Genomic DNA, 20,453 nt, shown 5'->3' on the forward strand with positions numbered 1-20,453 from the left:
CTCGAAAGTACTCTTTTAAAGATGCTTATGTTCCCCCAGAGGTTTCGTGTGAGAGGTCTCCAAAGGAGGTGAGGAATTGAGCAGCAGTACAGAGGCTTCGTATAAAATCGGACAAAGCAGTAATGCCTGTCACACGCAGCGCTCTGATCTGCACCACTGACAGGGAAGAGAAGGGAGTCCAGACCATCCGACATTTTACTGAAATGATCTGCAGGCTGGCAGAGGGGACCTGCTTATGTCTCACATTTTTTAGTTTTCTTGTTAAAATGAGTCTGGAAATGGCTACTGCCTTCAAGCCCCTCTCACAAGCCCAACACGACACAGCTTCCCTTGAGCAGTCAGGGAGAGCCCTGGGGACCAGACTACACCTTTTGGTTTCTCTAGAGTGCCATCCCTCTTAGCACAATAAAAGCTGGAAGCCCAAGAGAGGCACACCGTTCTGAGGGTCTGCATCTGTTTGACAGTACCGCCTGTTCTGACCATTTAACTGGGATGTTACAAGCTGCCATCAGAGCAGGCTCTCTTTAGAGATTTTTTTTTTCAGCAACCAAACACCTTATAACTTCTTTTTGTTTTTCAGGAAAAGAGACTTGGATGGTCACATGGAGTCACAGCTGTACCAGTGTAACAGACACACGGTCCCACCCTGGGAATTAAGGAGGCAGAAGGGTATCTGGTTATCTAATTACATCAAACCTATGTATCTTTCCCAGTAAGTATGGGGACAGAAATGCTGTTTTCTGTAACTTTCTCCTGACTGCAAAGAGCAACACGGAACTGGAAGTTCAATAATGAACAATTCTGAGGCTGGATATTGGACTAGTGCCTTTTGAATCAGGTGAGGAGGCCACAAGAGATATATATTAAAAACTCCTAGAAAGATGGGGAGACACCTTGCTTTTCAGCTGTGTCATATCACAAAAGCTCAAAACAACTTGCTGTAGTTGTAGAGACTTTCCACAGAAACTCCTACAACTGTTTGTTTGGCTGGAGGAGGAAGTGGCAGATGAGTCCTCAGCTGAGGTACTGTTTTTATCTCTACGATCCATTTCCCCAAGGGGACAGTCCTCTCAGTCATCATATATGTACTGCTCTCTCCATGATCAACAGACCAACAACAGCATCAATGGTGCACACCAAATTTTGCCCAAATCCAGACTTAGGCTGGGACAAAACCCCCATGTCAGCAGCAAGGAAAGTGCTAGACTGGATTTTGCAGTGTGTAAGAAAGACTTCCATAATGAGGAAGAAAAAAAAAATATCAACAACTTCTGAGGTCTCAACACTACTGAGATGTCCATGTGATCTGGACTGGAGATGTAAGATGACACTCTCCCTAAGCAAATGCAGGCACTAGAATAAAACTTCTGCCAGAAGCAGAAAAGGAAAGCAAAGTGCTTTTTGTTTTCTCCTCCACCTTCTGCTTTCTCAGAAATTTGGGAGGCTTCCTCTTCTCCTTGGTCACCACCACATGCAGTTGGCCCAGTTCAGGTACCATTCAACCAGCGACCTGGAGCTTTAGCAGCACATCAGTTCTGGGGCTTGTGCCATCACAGACCAGAAAACAAGACAAACCACGGAGCCTAAACTCCTTCGTGGAGGAGAGAGTCAAGAAGTATTAGAAATAAGGTAAGTCCCTTCTTTGTTAGGAAACGTTTAGAGGCTCTAGGGGATGCAGATTACCTTTGGACGCTCTCAGGATGAAAAGCCTTGGAGGCAAGCACGCCTCAGCAGCCTGCGGCGCTGGAGAGAGAACGAATGGTTGGGAGAGCTGGAACTGGAGCAGCTTCCCTCCTGCAGGAAAAAGGGCCTGGCACGACGGCAGGGAAAGGAAAAGATCCAAAAGTGCATTCTGCAGTTCAAGAAATAACTCCTGCAAACAGCTCTGTTTGAGAAAGCTGGGGATTTTCTGAAGAATTAGTTCATTAATTTCTGTCCTTGCTTTGTCCATTTCATCTCAGGCCATGTCTCCCTCTCACTTTGGACAGCATTTTGGGGGCGCAGAGTGCCCTGCTCCCCCAAGGAGAATAACGTCCGACATGGGGAGTGGAAGGGACAGCAGCATCCTTCCATACAGCTCCTGGGAAGAACGCGTTTCGCCTGCTACCTACCTGACTGAGGGACCTTTAGTCGCAGTGCTGAACATCGAAGAACACTGAGAGATCAGGAAAAAGCTTTATTTGCAAAGAAAATATTGACAATTTACATAAACTTACATCCTAATTTATATACATTATGTATATTTTATATACAGATAGCGTCTTGAATAAAGATGTTGAAGCACAAAACAGCATCAGTGTATCACTGTGCGGTTCAAAAAGAGTAACAGGCTTGGAGTTGTTGTATTTTTTCCTACAACTCCTCTCCCATTACATTTTTGTTAGGGAGTCTGAGGAAGGGCTTTCTCCTAAACCTGGAAACGATGAATACAAATGTTGCACGGGTGTGTGTGGGTCAGACTTGTAAATGGACGCAGCAGCAAAACATAACAGCTCTTAAACAGGGAAGAATCCATGGTCTGTGAGCCAGAAAAGCTTATCAGGCAGAGGAATCAAAATCAAGCAACCAACCCAAAAGATGACCTCAGCCATGCCACAGGCTGAGGTTCAGCTCACAGACTCGGAACAAAAGGAGCCAACACTTCTGGAAAAGCAAGCTGCTTGTTTTGAGGTGGGGGTGAGTCTCTGTACATATGCAGGATTGAAAGTGTGGAACGAAAGAACTACTTGCAACATGACTGGATTTCACAGAAACCTGAAAGACGGTCATACCTGAGAACACCTTCCAGATGTAAATTTACCCCCACACTCCTTTTAGACTGTAAAAAACAAAGTAACTTCCATTTTCTCCAAAAGCCTGCACCAGGACTGCTTGGTGTGGCGAAGGTGGAATTCAGGTAGGTGCATGATTACCATGAAGTCATTTGTGGGAAGAACCAGCAAGTACAAGAAAGTTTCTGAATGCTTTCACAGCAATTCGCTGCGCTCCACTTCTTCCAACAAGAAAAAAAAAAAAAAAAAAAAAAGAGAAAAGGAAAACTACCAGGAAGAGGGGCTGCCCTACCAGCTGAGAGAGAAATGAACCCACTCAGCTTGCTCATCTCTTTCTAAACACAGCTCAGGGTGGCCCTTTCTAAGCAGCTAACACCGGTTATTCCGTGGAAGGAAGATCCCAAGGCCAAAGATGACCTGGCACATTGGGCAGCAGGGAAACTACAGCTGGCATTGTGCTTACTTGCGTAAGAAAGGCACTGGAGAGAAGCAAAGGGCAGTTATTTGTGTGTAGGGAGCCATGACCCAGAAGCATCTACTGAAGATGCCTTCTAGCATCTATCCTTCAGGTGCCCTGAACATCATAGCAGAGCTGGATTCGCTATAAATTGTCTCTGTGTAGAGAATCTTGGGGGGGAGAAGGGTTTAAAATGGTATGTGCTACACCGATTAGCTGCTTGCTACATTTCTGCAACTGGAATCCAGCCAAAAGTTGAGCAGCAGATCTAAGGCACGTAGGTAAGAGCAGCGCTAGCAAGTACCACCGGAGAGGAAAGACTGGCACACAGGAAGATAGTAGCGACTGTTTTTGTGGACCAGAGGGCTGTGCCAGTCTCTCTGATATGCAGACATTTGTCTGTAAGTGAAGCTCTTTCTTGACAACCAGACTAGAAACAGATGTCTATCAAAATTAAAAGACAGAGGGAAAGACTGGGGCAAGGTCCTGTTCTTGGTGGAGTTTGTTAAAATCTTCCATAAGCATCTTCCTGCTCCTATGAGCTGCTTCCAGGCCTTTTCTGCTACAGTTAAGGAAAACTACAGAGGCTCCAAAGATGGTGGCACAGACCAGGATCATACAGAAGCTGTTCTATAGCCTAGGTAGCTTACACTGTAATACTCCATCAATGAGAACTTGTTGCTAGAGAGGCCAAAGGGTTTCAAGTATAAAAGACTCCACAGTTGCTACAGGACTGGTGATCTCAGAGATGAAGGCCAGCCCAAGTTAGGTATTCTCTAGTCTCCGACTCTGCGTTGTGGAGCTCGGGCTATACGGAGCTCACCCTATGGTGTAATGCAAACATTGGGAAAAGCACACTGACAAACAGAACACCTCCTTGCAATAAGGGAGACAGGGATCACTTCCCTCTGCGGTCCCCTATGCCATCCCATGCACATGCCAGAGAGGGAACTTGACAGAGCTGTATGGGGTTTCTACAGAAACAAGGGATTCTCCCTTTGCCTCCTCCTGCTCACAGTCATACTCAGAAGTGAACCACAGATCCTACCAGTGGGGGACAAAGAACGCAAACTACATCCATTGTGCTCTCACAAGTCATTTTAGTATTTATGCTTGCCCTAAGTATTGCTGTTTAGACTGTACTCTAAAGCAATTCTGTTAATGATTTGCTTCATGTTCTCACTACACACAGTTGTCCTGATTCATTCTTGTCTGAGGAACACGTCCTTCGTAATCCATTTTAAAGAAAATAAACCACAAAGACTAGTTGAGTGCCCCTAAGGCTCTTGCTAGTCCAACATGTTAAGGCAAGAAAGGAGGAGAACATATTGAATAAGAAATAGCAGGCAATTTTCCATGCAGTTATTTTATAAACTGCATGCCTCCTGTGAATAGCAAGGCTGAAGCCAAAGCTGGGTGCCCCCAAGAAATATTTATCTCCCAGTAACTGCAATACTTGGCAAGTGAGATCACTAGCTACGGATGGAGAAAAGCAATGCAGCCAAGAATGCTTCAGCCAGGGTGGACCCGTCTGCACTCAGATCAGCCGCCAAGCACGGTGCTGTCCCTACAGGTGATTGCCGCTGAGCCACCTCTACTGGCAGAGATGAAGGTTATGACCAAGATGTCAGTCCAGGACTTGCTTCCAATTCAGCTCTTCACATTTGCTCTACAGGCTGAAATTTCACTACCCTCTTTAGTTCAAAAAATACGCTCTAAAAAGAAATAAAAAAAATCAAAATAAACAAAAGGCATGACACAAAAGAGCAATTAGTGTTTCAGCCTCTTCCTCAGCTCAAGCACATCTTATAGCTTTAGATCTCACTAGTTGAGGGGAGGTAATGGGAGAGAGTTGCTCAAGAAGCCAAAAGAAACAATAGTGTCCCAGCTATTCTATTAGTCACCAGAAATCGAGTTATGACTAGACTCAGCAGGGCTCAGAGAGAAGAAAAAGTGGTGACTTCATGCTGGACCAGACTTTTTAAATATAAATTTTTGCTAGAGACTCCATCACCACTTTATTAGAGCATTTTAGGTAGAAGAGTGCCAAAAAAGGGGAGGAATAAAGACCACATCTAAAAGCAGGACAGTTGCTATTAAAACAGAAAGAAAATTCCTGTTTGAATATTTTATTCTTAAATGTGACAAACTTCTTAAGAGTGTTTTCACAAGTACTTGCGTCTGCTCTACCTGGCTCTGTGAAGCCTGTAGAAATGTGTTCCGCTTGAATTAAAAAGACAAAAAACAAAATACAAATTGCTGTAACAGCAGCAGTACTTTAAGGTAGCCCCTGTGAGGGCAAGGTACACCTGTGGGGTAATGGCAGGAACTGAAAGTAGCAGAGGCTTTGGAACTGTAATTGTCATTATCTTTGGAACTTCTTAATTTCTGGAATGTAGAGGCAGTTTCATATGTGCTAAGCCTGTTCTATTACATATTCGTTTTCCTCTCAAACTTACTGCTTTGGCAGCCTGCTTCCAAGCTCTAGATAGAGGCACTTCGCCTTCTTTTCTCACACTCCTGAGGATGAACGTAAACACCACTGACTCCGTCTTATTCACCTTCTTTCACACTACGTTGCCATTCCAGTTAGAACTGAGAAGGCAGAAAACCAGAAACCTCATTTCTTGCTTTCATTAGCGTGCAGATGCAGGAGTGCCTAGATAGAACAATTTTGACAGAAGTCTACCTTCTGCTACTGCCTGGGATGCTCTTGCTAGTGCAACATAAAAGCAGAGACCCACATCATTCTCAACAAGCCTCATGTGAAGATCACAGAGCAGAACATCAGTGCAGTAATACTTGAAATACTGAGACAAGGCAGACACAACAGCCTTTTTTCCTCACAACACTTTTTCAACTAGCTTTTTTGACCCAAGTCTCCATGCAAGTCACAGAAGACATTGTGCTTCCTGCATTCACATATAGGAATAAATAGCTCTGGATCAGTTTTCTTTATGGCCGGATTATAGAACCCCCTGAAATACTGATACGCTTATGAACAGCAGCACTGTGCAGTTCTGTGAGTATCCTTGGACATGCCAAGTTCATCTAGGATGCTGGTGCATCTCCTAGGCGTATGGCCCCAAAGAAAGTTGTGTGCTTGCTCATGTTGATGGAGATGTCAGCATGGACCATTTTCACAGCAATCTTCTGCCTGGCTTTGAGGAGGCAGACCCCAGCTGTATAGCAGGTATTGAAGTTGGTCTTGCCGGTCTCAATACTCCGAGTGCATTGCAGAAAGGGTTTTTCATCCACCACCACCTCATAGCTGGCAAAATCTGTGAAGTTTATGTAGTATACCTGATGTGAAGCAGGAAGAAGAAAGGCTATTAGGGAGTGTATTTGTGCACCAGGAACAATTCCACATTCCTTTCAGTGCATATATAAGCTCCCTGAGCTAATGATCCCTTCCTTGGCCCCTGTAACCTCTATTCATTGGAGGCAGAAGGAGCCTCAAGCCAACCACACGCAGCGAAACCTCGTATTTCACTTCATACTAACACAAACATGCAAGCGTCCATGATTCCAGGCATCTCTAAGGCTGAGCTATGAATCCTAACAAAAACCCTGTTTATTATAGAAAAATATTACAAACCCCTGCTGCACAATGAAATGTTAATATAACAGCCTATCTACAAAAAACTTGTAAACAAACCTATCTGCTACAAACAGCTTTTCATCCGACAAACAAACAAATAATTGTAACTCAAGTTCTCTTTCACTTACCTTCCAAATCCTGCTTTCTGGGTCCCATGAGCCTCCTTTAGTGTTGACATCAAAAATGCCCTAAGATGTACTGGGAGCTGCCTTCTTTGTAACTGTACTTGAGGTGCTTTCAAAGGCATAAGCTATTACAGGGAAGATACTCCCCCGACCCCGACAGCTTGGCCAGCAACTGATCTTTACAAATATTATAATATTTGTACTGAATTTAACATTTGGGTAGCTCTAGTGACTATGTCCCCATGATTCTGATAGGTATTCAGTTACTTAACCATCTCCCACACACTGATTCTGAAGAACTGCAAGACATATGAGAAAGACTGCACAAAGAGATGCAAGTCTCAGGGATCTGCTTCTTCCGGGCACAAAAGAACTAGTCATTTTGGATGCATCTGCTAGTTCTTCTTAGTCTACAGTCTGTGACCACAGAAGCTAAACAAGACTGATTCTCCATTTTCCTTGATGGACTACAAAAGACAAAGGCTTCAGAGACACAGTGCTGTGGCCAGCCATTAGCACGATGCGCTTCGGGAAATAATTTACCTTCAGTCCACGTAGAGTTATTCTTCCTGTCCCCATCCAAACTAGACACATTAACAGTTCCACAGAAGAGCCTCTGATTAACCTGGCACCCACAGCCTGTTTTATCTGACTTGGTACCGTCCCAATGGGACTGCTAATTGAATTTAGGCAAATCATGAGCAAAAGATAATATCGTAAGTCTGGAGCAAGGTGGAAGTTGCTTAATTGTGGCTGTCACACGGAAACCCTCTTGTCAGCTGCAGAAGTGCTAAAATCTGTCCCAGAATCCAAATGGAGTTTCCGTCCACAGGTACCTGCACACCCTGCACACTCTGGAAGGACTGGGTGGAGTTTAGTAGCTCTGTAGCCATCTTATTTTCCATGTAGCTCAGAAACTGTTCAGAGATTTACAGGAAACTGGGAGCACTGCATTAAATGACAGCTTACTCTTACATTTTATTAGAACGGGGAGAGGAAAATGATGTCTTAATTAGCTGTATACTAAATCATAATAAAAGAAAATGTTACTTTATTTAGTACTTTTTACATAAGCAGGCCTGTATATCCATTGCTGGCACTGCCTACTGCAGCTGCTGATCCATCCCACTACACAAGGAGGCTGCTGGCGCATCGTGTCAATCTGAAGCTACACAAAGAAGGCGGAGACAAAATGGAATTACCTGGGCTGGAGCTTGACCAAGCCACTTGGGCTAAGAGCACTACAGCTATAAAGAGTGACATGGGTTCTTAATGGTCACAAGGTGTCAGGGTTTTGGTTTCACATCTCTTCTGAAGCACAGAGCCTAGCTTCCTGCTGGGACTCTTGTTCAGCACTGAATTGCAATACGGTTTAGATTTGTTGACGAATGACTGCACAGACAATATGGAGGAAAAAAAAGGCACTGATGGCATATGGAATTTGGTTCTGTGTCTGTACATGGGTTTCAGTAACTAATCTCTTGCAGCCGGTATCATGGTGAAACGTGTGACCTTGCACTTCAAAACTCTAACATCTTCCTCTGACGCCCTTTTCCTAGAGCATGAAGTGGTTAAAAGTACATACAAGTTCTTGGCATTTGCTAGTTGTCTGGAGCCCTCTCGTGGTTCATGCAAGGCTTCCATTGGAACACAAGAATAGGAGTTAGGCCTAGGACCGTACTCACTTCTACCTGACTATAGATGAAGTATGTGCCGTCCACCAGTACCTCCAGCTCCCCACTGCGGGCATGCAGCTTAAACACCTTGGGGTTCATAGTGATGCGAGACCAGTCATTGAGGACTCCACCTGAAAGATCTCAGTATGAGAAAATGGCAGTCACTCAGTACCCGTTAGAATGAAAAGCGCAGGAGCACAGAAATACAGTTACATTGCAACGTTTCATATACAATGGCTGATAAAGACTGGAGTTGAATAGTCACGTAACTCAGTAAGAAAATCCCAAAATTAAAGACTGATGTTGCCTTACTTTTGACTCCTTTCTATGACACTAGCTCTAGTTACGTGATCATTTCCTGCTGTTTGAACAGGACATGCATTCCACTCAGTGCACAGGACAAGCGATTTGTATCTTACTGAGGGTCTACCTACCCTCAGTAAGAGTAGTTCTTCTCATCCTTAAAATTCAGTATATGGCCTTTGGTACTATGCTATCTTCAGCCTCAGCATCAGATACAGCCGAACTTGTCTCTTCCTGACACTAAGCTGAGCTTATTATCATACCTGGGTGTTTTACAGGCATGACAGGACGGTCCCATCAGAGTAAGTGGTATCATCCCCTGCTCCACAGCACAGAAACTAAGGCTCATGGAAATCAATGTCAAAACTCTAAAGTACTTGCTAAGATTTCTTAAGTCATCTGAGGAGCTAGGGTCTAATTTTCAGACTTTTTTTTTTTTTTTTTAATGTTCAGCCACAAATGACAAATGACTTTTACTGCAGCTACGGTTATTACAATACTTTTGCAAATCAGTCCCCAGGTGCCTTCTGAAGACAGTATCATCCGCGGCCCTTGTAAGAGCTTTGTTATCGGCAACTTCCCTCTATCATGCAGAGAAGAAACTGCAGCAGAGACAGGACCAGAATCCAATTCTCCAAGAAATATCCTCAGCTGATATAACTCAACCATGAGATCATCACTTCTCTTCCTTTAACTCCCATATTTTTCAGTTCCCCCTTCACACCTCTCTGCCCAGCTTCTACACTAAATGAAGCAGAATGGTCTTCAGCAGATGGTGTGCTAAAGACGACATCAACAGATACTTTCTTGAGGACCATAGCAAGGTTAGAATGAAAAAGGTGACTCCTGTCCTCATGGAAACGGGACTCTATGTGGCAAAACTGTCTGCCTCCCTCTCACTACTGCTGAGTAGGAAGATGTTTTCAACAGTAATGTTATGATACAGCCTTGACCCCTACTTTAAAAGCCTTGGGATCATGCCTATGAGAAGACTAGTCCTTACAGCAAAAGAGACAGTGGCATTATGAAAAAAATTGTGTGCAACTATGGGATTAAACAGTCTCTCAGGACTCGTATGTGCAAGGAGGTCAATTTAGGGTTATATAATCAATTTTATTTCTGGTATTCCTTGACTTGTACATTTTTTGACTTTGTAACTAGTGTTATTTTAACAAATGCTTTGTCATTACATTTCCTTGGTTAAAATATAACCAAAATAACAACAAAGTATGAAAGTGCATCACATCACACCACATTAACCCATACTGGAGTCCTCAGCACGGTTAGGGATTTGTAGACCCACCACCCAGACCTCTATCGTTGGAGCCAGTGGAATAATGGACAATATTAATAGACTTTTATCCTCTATATAGTTCAATGAGCAGAGGAGACGCACTTTGCTACGAGCTGATGACAGAAGCGTTCTGTAGGTGCCTTGTTTTATCAAATGCAACTCCTTTTCTCCCAGTCTTCAGCTGCTCCTTTGCTCCCTGCCCCCTCTGCAAACCAGCCAGACTGTTTTTCTGCTCATTGTCAGCTGGACAACATTAATTTTTCAGAGCCCAAGAAAGTCAGGCTCACTGCAGCAGACTGTTCCCAAGCAGCAGGGAAGGACAGTTACAGGGTAATTCCCACTCTTAGAGAGTAGTGTACGCTCTGTAAACATAGAAGGTCCCCATTAATACTGGGATAATTACTTTTTGAACGTAGGCAAAACAGCATCTTTTCACAGAATCACACAGAACGGTTTCCCCTAGTATTGTTTGTAGAAACAGCTGATTTTGTGTTTCGGGGAGTTTCCGCCACCCCCCTCCCACCCCCACATAATAGTAAAGAAATTCAGCTTGAAGTATACTTTCCTAATCACGAGAAATTTCAGCTCCCAAAGCTCAAGTCTGGTGAAAAAGACAAACAGCCTTTGAACAAAAGTTTTGGCCCATCCTCACTGTATGATGTACAAGCAGAAGTTAGTGAATAGGGGTCCTGCAACCCTGGTACTGTCTCACCAGCTCTCCTGCCGGTCAAGGGCTGCAGCCTTCTAGGTGTGAAACTGGGGTATCTGCACTACCGCTGCCCCTGGCCCTCTCCCGGGAACTGAAGCGCTTCACAGGGAAGGGAGTAGGAGCGCAGATGACTCAGCCTGGGTCCAGGCAGGGAATAACAAAACTAGCTCTTCACAGGCAGTGAGACATCATGAGCCAAAAGGCAGCAGCTAATGAATGAGACCCAGCTGTTGGCAAGAAGAACAGGAACTTAAACAGAAATCGGATAGGAGGAAGGAGGAGAGCAAAGAATAGCTTGTGGACTTGAAATTGCTTGAGAGGACTCAAGCTTAAAGGCTGGATTCTAGATGTTGATTGACGATTGGGATGCACAAAGGGCCATGGAAGTTGCACGGTGTGCACACTTGCAGCAGTATAGCGCAGGAGGAGCTAGAGGCTGTGCATCTGTGTTTCCTCTCGGTTCACACTACAGCTGTGCTTTTCCCTAACATAAATTATTGGGAAAAATGGAGAATAACACAGGCTAATGGGGCTGAGACAGGAAAAGGATACACTGAAGGCTTCAAATGAAAAAAAGAGATCGTGAAAGAAGGCTGGTGAGTCAAGGGGCTGATGACAATTGATGATATAACAACAGGTTTGAGGAGGCAGACAATGTATCTGGAAGCCAAGCAGAAGCTGAGATAGAGTGGGACAGAATTACTGGGAGATACACAGAGTAGAGAAAAACTGGGAGATACATATGAACATAGGAGGAAAGGGGTCGGATGATGAACAGAAGACTGGTTTGAGGGTGGCTGGGCAACAGAGATTCGAACTAGCGCAGGGTGAGGCCAACAGCAGGCCACAAAGACAACTAGTGATCAGTGTTCTAGGATGGGCGGCTTACACCCAAACTTTGAAACGAAGGGAGCAGGATGGACTCTTTACAGTAACAGTCAATATCAGGAGATCCTTACCATTCTTTACTTGAATTGCTGAGCCTTGGCCTTGAAGATGAACCACAGCTGGCTGCAAATAAGATTACTGGGATTTAAAATTAGCCAGAAACACTGCATCATTTTACTGTAACTTGACATAGCTCCACAGAACTGGCAACCAGTACATATGCATGATACACTCTGAAATCAGTACTGCTTTTGGTAAACAAAAAAGGAGATCAGAGCAGCTGACAATGGTCAATGACAAGATAATGTTTAAGTACTGGAAAAGAGATGAGAACACCACGCCAGATGAACACTGCTTTCCTTTGAGCAATGAGAAAGGTGAGCTCAGCCAACCATTTTGTGTAGCTATGGTTTAACACACACAGGAAAGGATTTTTTTTCAGTGCTATGCCATCAAATACACATTAGCAAACACAATTGGTAACTTTTTCCAAGAACCAGCCAGCCTCAAGGCTAACTTTTTCCCTTAAAAGAAGATCAACCAACCTGGATGTCTCTGGAGCCTGCCTTGTCTGTGGCACCTGCAAAATGCAATTTCACATCATTGAAGATGAAGCTTGAAAGAGCTGCAGTAAATACTCCTATGCAGAAAACTTCTCTTACCCCTAATAAGCATTAAAGAGTCATTTTCACAGGAAAAGAGGATAACAGTAGCTGTAAAATGCATAGCTTAATGTTAGAAAGTAAATAAATAAGAAAGAGCTTCATCAACTTTTTCCTGTTAATCTACATTTCTGTTAATATAATCAAAATGCCCCAACTTTATTCAACCAGTTTCCATTAGAAGGAAAAACTGAAACAACTCTTTTCCTGATTTGTAGTGGTAACAAGACCCTTGGCTGCAAAGATTACAAGTTTCACTCTGCAGTAACTCAGGTCATTCATTGCGTTCAAGCTACATGCTGAAATCTCTTCTCTGAGTGCCAAATCTCTGTTAACGAAGAGAAGCTTGTGGGCAGCACTCTGGAGTGCTAAGGACCTCATGCGGCTCCTGGCCCGTGCTTTGGCAGTTTCTGAGATATAAAGGAAAACTTGATTGACTTTCAGTTTAAGAGCCACACAAGCTATAGGGTAATAGCCCTCATATCTCTAAAGAAGTATTTTTCAATACTGGATTGTTAAAATATATGTATGCAAAACAAACAACATTAATGTTAACTTCCACCAGTTTGTATTTTCAAGAGTTGTTAAGTTCGGGGATTTTTACAAAATAATGGGCATATGACTTCATGGAGAAACAATACGGTGCAGATACAAGAAACACAAAGAAAAGTGAAAACAGGAGCTGTGGCAGAAAAACAAACTGGGGTTTATGTTAGTTTAAAAGCAATTAAAGGAAACTCCCAACCATTACAAAGAAGAGACAGCTTGCAGGCCATTTCCCTGCACAGAACTCAGTCATTTGAAGATTTCAATGCTGGTAAAATCCAGGTTCATATGAAGCTTAACAGGAACTAAGGCTCTGCAGGTCTTTCCTACTCCTTCTCAAGGTCTGTATTTGAATACTTATGTATTTTTATGTTTTCAGAGGGATAGTCACAAAGCTTCTGCTTCCCTGTAATGCTGAAAAGCAGCGTACACGTCTCAGGGACTCAGGAAATCATACATGTCAGTGACACACAGAGAAAGAAAACTTATGACTAGAAACAATACCAAGATTTGAAGTCTTGTGCTTTAACCATTAAACTGTTCTTCCTCCCTAAGCTGGACAAAAGTAATTGATAAGCAAGAGAGGCAGACAGCAGCCTGGTCTCCCGCAGCCGGTCTAGGTGACTTTGTGCCAGCAGCCTTTGCAGTGGCCCTGCAACTCCCTTCTACGCGCTCCCTAGGGGAACCGCTACCTGTGGAGAGTTTAAACAACCTCCTCCTCCCCTCACACAATGCAGAACAAGTCCTGCAGCAAACCAGGCCAGCTACACTGTCTTGTCGCGTCCATCCTCTTCGGACAGTCACCGCTTCGCACGCTGCAACAAACCTTCAACTAAACAACTTGGGATCCCAGTCGCGCCCGTGACCAGAAACTGGCTGCACCAGACATTGCTTGTCTTCAGACCCTCCAGCTGAGCTACTGTGGCAAGATGGGCTTTAAACCCTTCTCTCCTTATTTGCATTTTCCCCAAGACATTCAAGAACAGTAACATTAAGTCCTGCCTGGGGATCCTGCATCGCATTTGGACACTAACCTTGCTTCAGACTGTGCCACCGTCACACATGGGAGGGTTTTTTTTCTTCTCACAGCAATACAGTGCCACTGTGATATTTGCCACATCACCATGGCTTATGAAGGCTCTGTCCACAGAGAAGTGAAACAAAAAAGTTACCTGAAGGGCCCTGCAGTCCAGGTGGTCCCTGAGGGCCCGGTGGGCCAGGAGGGCCGGGCGGTCCCATTACAGTTGTGCCGGGGATCCCGGGGATCCCGGGAATCCCGGGGGGGCCCTGGGGCCCAGGAGGGCCTGGTGGCCCCTGGGGACCATTGGGCCCTGGAGGACCAGCCTTTTTACCTGAAAAATACAAGGTCAAATATTAGCTTCTCTGCATATTGAGCACGGCACTGTCTTTTACCTAAAAGAAAGCACTGAGAAGGCACCAAGAGGAAGAGCCACCAACCAGCTGAACCACAGGTCGTCACGGTTCAGCGACATGAGGACAATGGTGGCAGAATGGAAGGCAGCAGGCTGCCTTCCTGTCGGTTCCTTCTGGCATATAAAACTATATTTAAACAAGGGACATGCACTCTATGAGGCCATCTTTGCAGAGTAGAGTCACCTGCTGTGGAGCCCACAAATAGAGACCACAATCTTCTGCCCTAGAGATTAACTACAGCGCTCGCTTGGAAATCCTGCTCTCTGTGCCGGGGCGGGAGTTGGTTGTTCAAGGTTTGAAGCTACAGCCTTCTGAAAGGCAGAATGCCTAAGAGGCGGTCAGTACATCAAACGAGTTTTCAAAGCACAATATTTGCTGTGATAAAATTAAAACGGATCATTTGAAGAATTACAAACTACAGTGCAACACAATGAAAGTTGAAATACTAAAAGTCAACAGGAAATGCTCTGTAATTTCTCAATTTTATGATGAAAATTGCATTTTGATGGAAAATAGTTGCAATCTTATCAACCAGCTGTATGCGTATGGCTTATGATATAATCTTTAATGATGCGGTAACGTATCATTTGATCTCCGTGTTTGAGGGAGAGAGAGTCCTCCAGAGGGCGGTTCAGAGCTTAAGCTCAGCTCCTCTTCTCAGCAGCCTTCCCTTCCCTCACCAGCCCTGCAAGGGCCGACGCAGCCCAGCAGGCAAACCGGGTGCCTGAACTTGCGGGTGCTACGTAACACATTCCCCCCCAGGCTTCCTAACTGTTAAGACAGATAAAGTAGCACGTTCTTAGATGCAATGAGGACGCATTTGTTAACACGCATGAAGCATTTAGAGACTAAACTAAACAGTATCTTCAAATAATTAAATTTTCATTTTGGGCTTTGGATAGACAGATAAGGGAAGGACTAATAATTCAACAACGAGGATGAAAACGCTGAAAAGGGATGGGTCCCAGGAAAAACAAATAGTGCAACCATGTAAGTAAAGATTCCTATAAGGCATATACACAATGGACTGAAGTGAGATCTGCACGGAAAGCCTAACCTGTGATTTCCTAGTTTTCTAGACACTTGATAGAAATTATGTTTGTTTAATGCAGTTTTAAAAATGCTACTTTGTAACAGCTCTTATGCTGAAGAGCTTTATAAACAGCAAAATCATTAATCAATTGCTGAAGCAAAGGCAGCCATCGGGGAGACTTAATCAGCTTTTTCACACAACAGCAACAGTTAGGATATGAGATAAAGACTACTGGAATGGTTTCTAAGCACATTTATGTACTTGTCTCTCTACTAAACGTGCATCACTGTGATGGAATAGAACTACCAAAAAAATCCTATTTTAGTCAGCACAGAACTGGAAGGATCCAGCTCTCCACTGGATGCACCTTGGCCACTGGCCATTAACAAGGGCACACCGAAATCCCCTTAGGGACAACTAACTGCACTGTTTCAGTTAGTGTGCCACACCGTCCCTTCCCAAGCTGTTTGATCAAGCGTTCGGTTTCTTTTTCTCTCATTAGATGATGAAAAAGCTTGTTTTTTGCCTGTAGCTGAAAGAGATGCTAGTCCCTCAACTTCTTTAAGCGATGGGCATAGAACTGAGAGTCAGTCAATTGCATACAATTAATCTCAGTGCCTGCTCTTTATTTCTAGGTCTAAAGAAAATAGAATACCATCTTGTACTTTTTACAGTAGAAAACTATTTTAAAGCAAGTACAGGTGACTAAAGTAATATTAAAGTAATACTGGTATCCTACAAAAATGGGGCAAAAGGCTTAAGGGGACAAACTGTGAACAGTAGTATTTCTGTCCAGATCAGTGGACATGTGCCTTCAAATCTGAACTGGCAACAAGCCAACCTCCTTCCAATCCAGCAACTCTTCTCTTCCTTAGGATAATGACACGCTTTGGAAATATCACCTTGAATTAAAATCCTTACCTATTTCCCCTAAAGCGTACTTACAAAATTCTTTTCACTCATTACCCCTTCAATCTAGATTACCCTAATGAAGGATCACATCTATTAAGTCAGGATCCTGCTGCTGTGTCTCCTTGCTTTACTTCCCAAGAGGGATACACATTACAGCTGTTTTAACTAATCTGTCTCAGAGATCCGTTTTGCTACTAAATTAGCTGCTATTTTAGCAGTAGAACAATTGCATATAATTCTGAAGCTGCACAAGGACACTTATTTTCTATGCATTCTGACTCCTCCAAGTAAATTCGGCTACTTTTCTGTATTACTGGAAGCCTCCTTGTTAAAGTCGTAAGACAAAAAACAGTTACATGGTCACTATGAAGCTCATGAGTCATCTACTCACAAAGGAGACGGTCCACAGCTCAGTTATCGCATATAACAAATACTGCACTTTAAAACTAAGTAAGACTCTTCGGACACTTGCAGTAGGCTACGTGGGGAATGACATTCTTCTGTCGCTCCTTTTCTCTCTCTAAACTTGTGTAAGAGTCGCTTTCTTGGGCAGAACACACGCCGTCCAAGAAGTCCTTGCCCACAAGAACAAGCCCTACAGTTACGCAGTTGTGTGTCTGTGTTAGTGCACGCATGTCACACAAGGAAAGAAATCAAGAACTGGTAACAGGCTGACATAGCCTCTTGAAATCCAACTCCTGAGAGCATTCAGTGTTTTAACAGTGAACCAAAACAGAAAGTCAATCCTTCTGGTTAAGCAGATATTATCTGTGGCTCTTGCGCAGCAAATCATGCTCTTGTGTAGAGCTGCCATATCTCATAAATCTACATAGGTTTAAAAGTGTCCTCTGGCAATCACCAGCACCACCACAGAAGAGCTTTGTAGCGAGTGTCTCGATCATCCAGTTCCTAACTTGCCAAGTCTCTATCTTTAGCCAAATGTACTTGGCAGAATCCAAAACTCAAACGCGGCAGAAGCAATATATTTTCCTTAATCGTTGTATGGCAAACAATAAGCTACAACTCTTAAAAGAAAAAAGTGACAATACCATAAAATTAAAAAATTGTATACAGCACTACAGCTGTATATAATACAGTACTATGAGATCCCTCTGCTACTCCAAAACCGCTATGAATACCACAATCATCATTTGCTATTAGTTCAGCTGATTTAACATGGGTTTAGGGTTTCAGAGTTTTGTCAGGACAAATTTTTAGAACACAAAATTTTATGCTGCTTTTGGGGGTAAATATAAACTAAGTTTCTAACTGTAGCCTGTCTCAACTTCTCAGCCATAAGTTTTGCGTTTGTATATAATGAGTAAAAATGATTTGATGTGCTATTAAAGCAGCATACACATGCAAACAACACAGAAGCTCAGCTGCTGCCTGTTGCTGTGCGCAATAATTGCAGTCTGGGGTCTATGAGAAAGCCTGGAACGTACGGAAATTTCTTCTGAGCGACAGAGCATAACGCAAAGCGGATAAAGAGCTAACTTTTCTTTTAATCAAATATGTATTAAATACAATAGGGCTCCAAGTAATAAGCACAGACTTGACACTAACTATACCTATAAATGCTTTGTTGCACAGGTTTGGACATCAGCGTGTGCGTCATTTCAATGCCTACATAAGCCACTTGATAAACTAAGCCTTGTATCAGTGGTGAGCTTCATGTGTTTCAAAGAAAGTACATCTGGGGGAGCCCCTGAGTTGCACACAGTCTGTTTATGTATTTCTTGTAACCTACAACGCGTTGTAAGTACAGACCACAACTTTTAATATGTACACAAAAGTATTTTGATGGTTATGAGGAGCAAAAAATGGGCAATGGGACGACGCTTCCTTGAAATCAGTAGTGTAACATTTTTTTGAGAACAAGTTTATGTGGCAACTCAGATACTTTGACTTGCTCAAGTTCCTGGGAGCAAATAAGAGCATGAATGTAAGTATTTCCCAGGAGTACACCAGATACTGCCACTGAATCCAGGCCTACGCACCAAATAACCCAAGGCACAAACGACTCACAGATCAGCATTTTCAAAAACAATCAATTACATGCCCCAAACAGCCTGAAGAACACGGTAAGAAAGTCAAAGTATCTGCGGCCTGGCCATCACTTTGAACGGACACATAAAACGCTCCTTCTGAATTTAATAAGCATCTAGAAGTCAGTTGCAGAGCGCATTTAATTCTACCTGCGCGTAGGCTTGCTAGAAAGACAGATCTGCAGGAGAAGAGCCAGAGATGAAAATTAAAGTCGTTTCGCTGCAGATAGCCTGGCAAACAGCAAGCAGCTCACGAGACCTGGCATGAGACTCAATTCTGCTTGGCCGTCAAACTACAGCACGTTAGGCTTTAGCACGCGCGTCTGTACAACGTAATTAACTTTCCTTTGGCTTTCAAGGAAAATTGCAATGAATGTCTGTCCTCCCAGGGCCCTGCTCGCTAACGCGACCCTGCCACAGCAAGGAGGGGGCACGAGAGCATGGCTAACCCCCTGTTCAAAAACATGTTGAGCGCTCGCTACTCCTCGTCACTTGTGGAGAGGGGAAAGGACATGCGTTCTCTCCTTCACGCTGATCAGAGAGAATCATAGCTGGGGTGGTTCAACACAGGCGCAGAAAGGAGTCATTACAGTAAAATTCAGTTAAAATTCAAACTTACCCTTTTTCTTGTTTTTAACTGAACTCGGACCTGCAAAGAAAAAAGAAAGCTATTGAAATTCAGTGACCATTTCATCTGAAATACTAAAAAAAATCCCCTCGGCCATCAACAGCCACCAAAAAGAAGGCTGTCTAGAGCTGGAACAAAATTAGTAACAAAAACGCTAAGCCAAAGATGCACCTTTTTCTGCCATTTACAGTCAAATGCTATGACGGTAGAAAGATCCTACCAGGACCCCGGGTTGCCTTGCCTTCTCTCAAACTAGCAACCGAGTTGATGTTGCCGGATGTCCTGGCCTGGGCCAGGACGCGTTGTAGGATGGCCTTGTGACCACGTGGAGGCCAACCATTAATAATTTGCTGCATGACAGAATTTCTTTTCATCAGGTCAATCACAAAAGCAGGCCACCAATCTGTTTACAAAATAAACACGTCAGCTCCAAGTGGCCAAGCTTGCGAAACAGTGGTTTAGAGCGGACACGCTTTGCTCCTCAGCCAGGACGGCTCAGAAGGGAGCTCACGAGACTCAGCTCCCGGGGCAAAGCACTAACGCAAATGCCTGCAAGCCAAGGTGTTTAAAAGTAATAAGAAAATTTTTTTTTTTAAAAATCAAAGGATTCGTATAAACTGGCTTACTTAAACTTCGGAAATACAAGCCTCTCAAAGCAAGAACGGAAAATATTTACAGTAAAACTGAGAAACTGCAGGACTTTTTGAGCATCAAAATAGCAGTAGAAATTAAAGTGTGAGACATGTGCCATTGCTTCCTCAAAAATTAATCAGGGAGTAGACATAAACCGCAAAACTCCCCAGGCACTCCCTTGCCAAGGGTTTATCAGTCAAATGCGCCTAAAATCTGGGTTTGAACGTATATTGAGAACTGAAATCACCTTTACAAGGAGGTAAACATATCAAAAAAACCCCCCCATCAATTTTTTGCAAGAAGATCTATTTACTACTCGTCTTGTAGGGAAGTAGAGAAAAGTGCAGGAGGTGCATTTACAAGGTTCGGTGGGGAACAAAACCCAGGCAGTAACTCTGCTCGCAAAACACTGCAACTCGGGACTCATCTCCTCCTGCAGCAGAGCGCTGTGAAAGAGAAAAGCGCTCCTTCTAATTTATATTTGGGCCAATATTTCGTCAGACCCTACAGCGTAGAAGAAACAACGCAATCGTCATTTTTAGCTAGGGCTCTCCATGCGCGCTCGCCGGAGGGGGCAGAGGAGAGGCCCGTCGGAGATGGCGCCACCTTCTCGGCCCGGCCGGCTCCGCCTGCCCCGCGCTCGCCGAGCGCTGCAGCATTGCGGCGTGTGGAAGGTAAGGAGCACGTCTTGACTCAGCAATGGGAGCGAAAGACAAATTAGAAACTAGTACGG

At 43.8% G+C, this 20,453-nt stretch overlaps 1 protein-coding gene and 1 long non-coding RNA gene across 3 annotated transcripts in view; one reads left to right on the forward strand and one right to left on the reverse strand.

The window, feature by feature from the left end:
• Positions 1–585: 585 nt before the first annotated feature.
• Positions 586–3,032, forward strand: LOC138068746 (uncharacterized). The gene is made up of 2 exons (XR_011143478.1): positions 586–1,629; positions 1,962–3,032. It is a non-coding gene; the product is annotated as an uncharacterized lncRNA (long non-coding RNA).
• Positions 2,157–20,453, reverse strand: part of EDA (ectodysplasin A) — a 104,992-nt gene continuing 86,695 nt past the window's right edge. Inside the window, exons 3-8 of one of the 2 annotated variants that reach the window (XM_068957148.1) lie at positions 19,079–19,108; positions 14,205–14,384; positions 12,370–12,404; positions 11,896–11,947; positions 8,646–8,770; positions 2,157–6,531 (exon numbers count right to left, since the gene is read on the reverse strand). In XM_068957148.1, coding sequence (XP_068813249.1) covers positions 6,280–6,531; positions 8,646–8,770; positions 11,896–11,947; positions 12,370–12,404; positions 14,205–14,384; positions 19,079–19,108 — 674 coding nt within the window. In that variant the 3' untranslated portion in view covers positions 2,157–6,279. Of the gene's footprint in view, positions 6,532–8,639; positions 8,771–11,895; positions 11,948–12,369; positions 12,405–14,204; positions 14,385–19,078; positions 19,109–20,453 lie in introns of both variants that reach the window. The other variant, XM_068957147.1, reaches the window with a different exon arrangement.

The sequence above is a fragment of the Struthio camelus genome, chromosome 11, assembly GCF_040807025.1.
Source record: "Struthio camelus isolate bStrCam1 chromosome 11, bStrCam1.hap1, whole genome shotgun sequence".
NCBI lineage: Eukaryota > Metazoa > Chordata > Aves > Struthioniformes > Struthionidae > Struthio > Struthio camelus.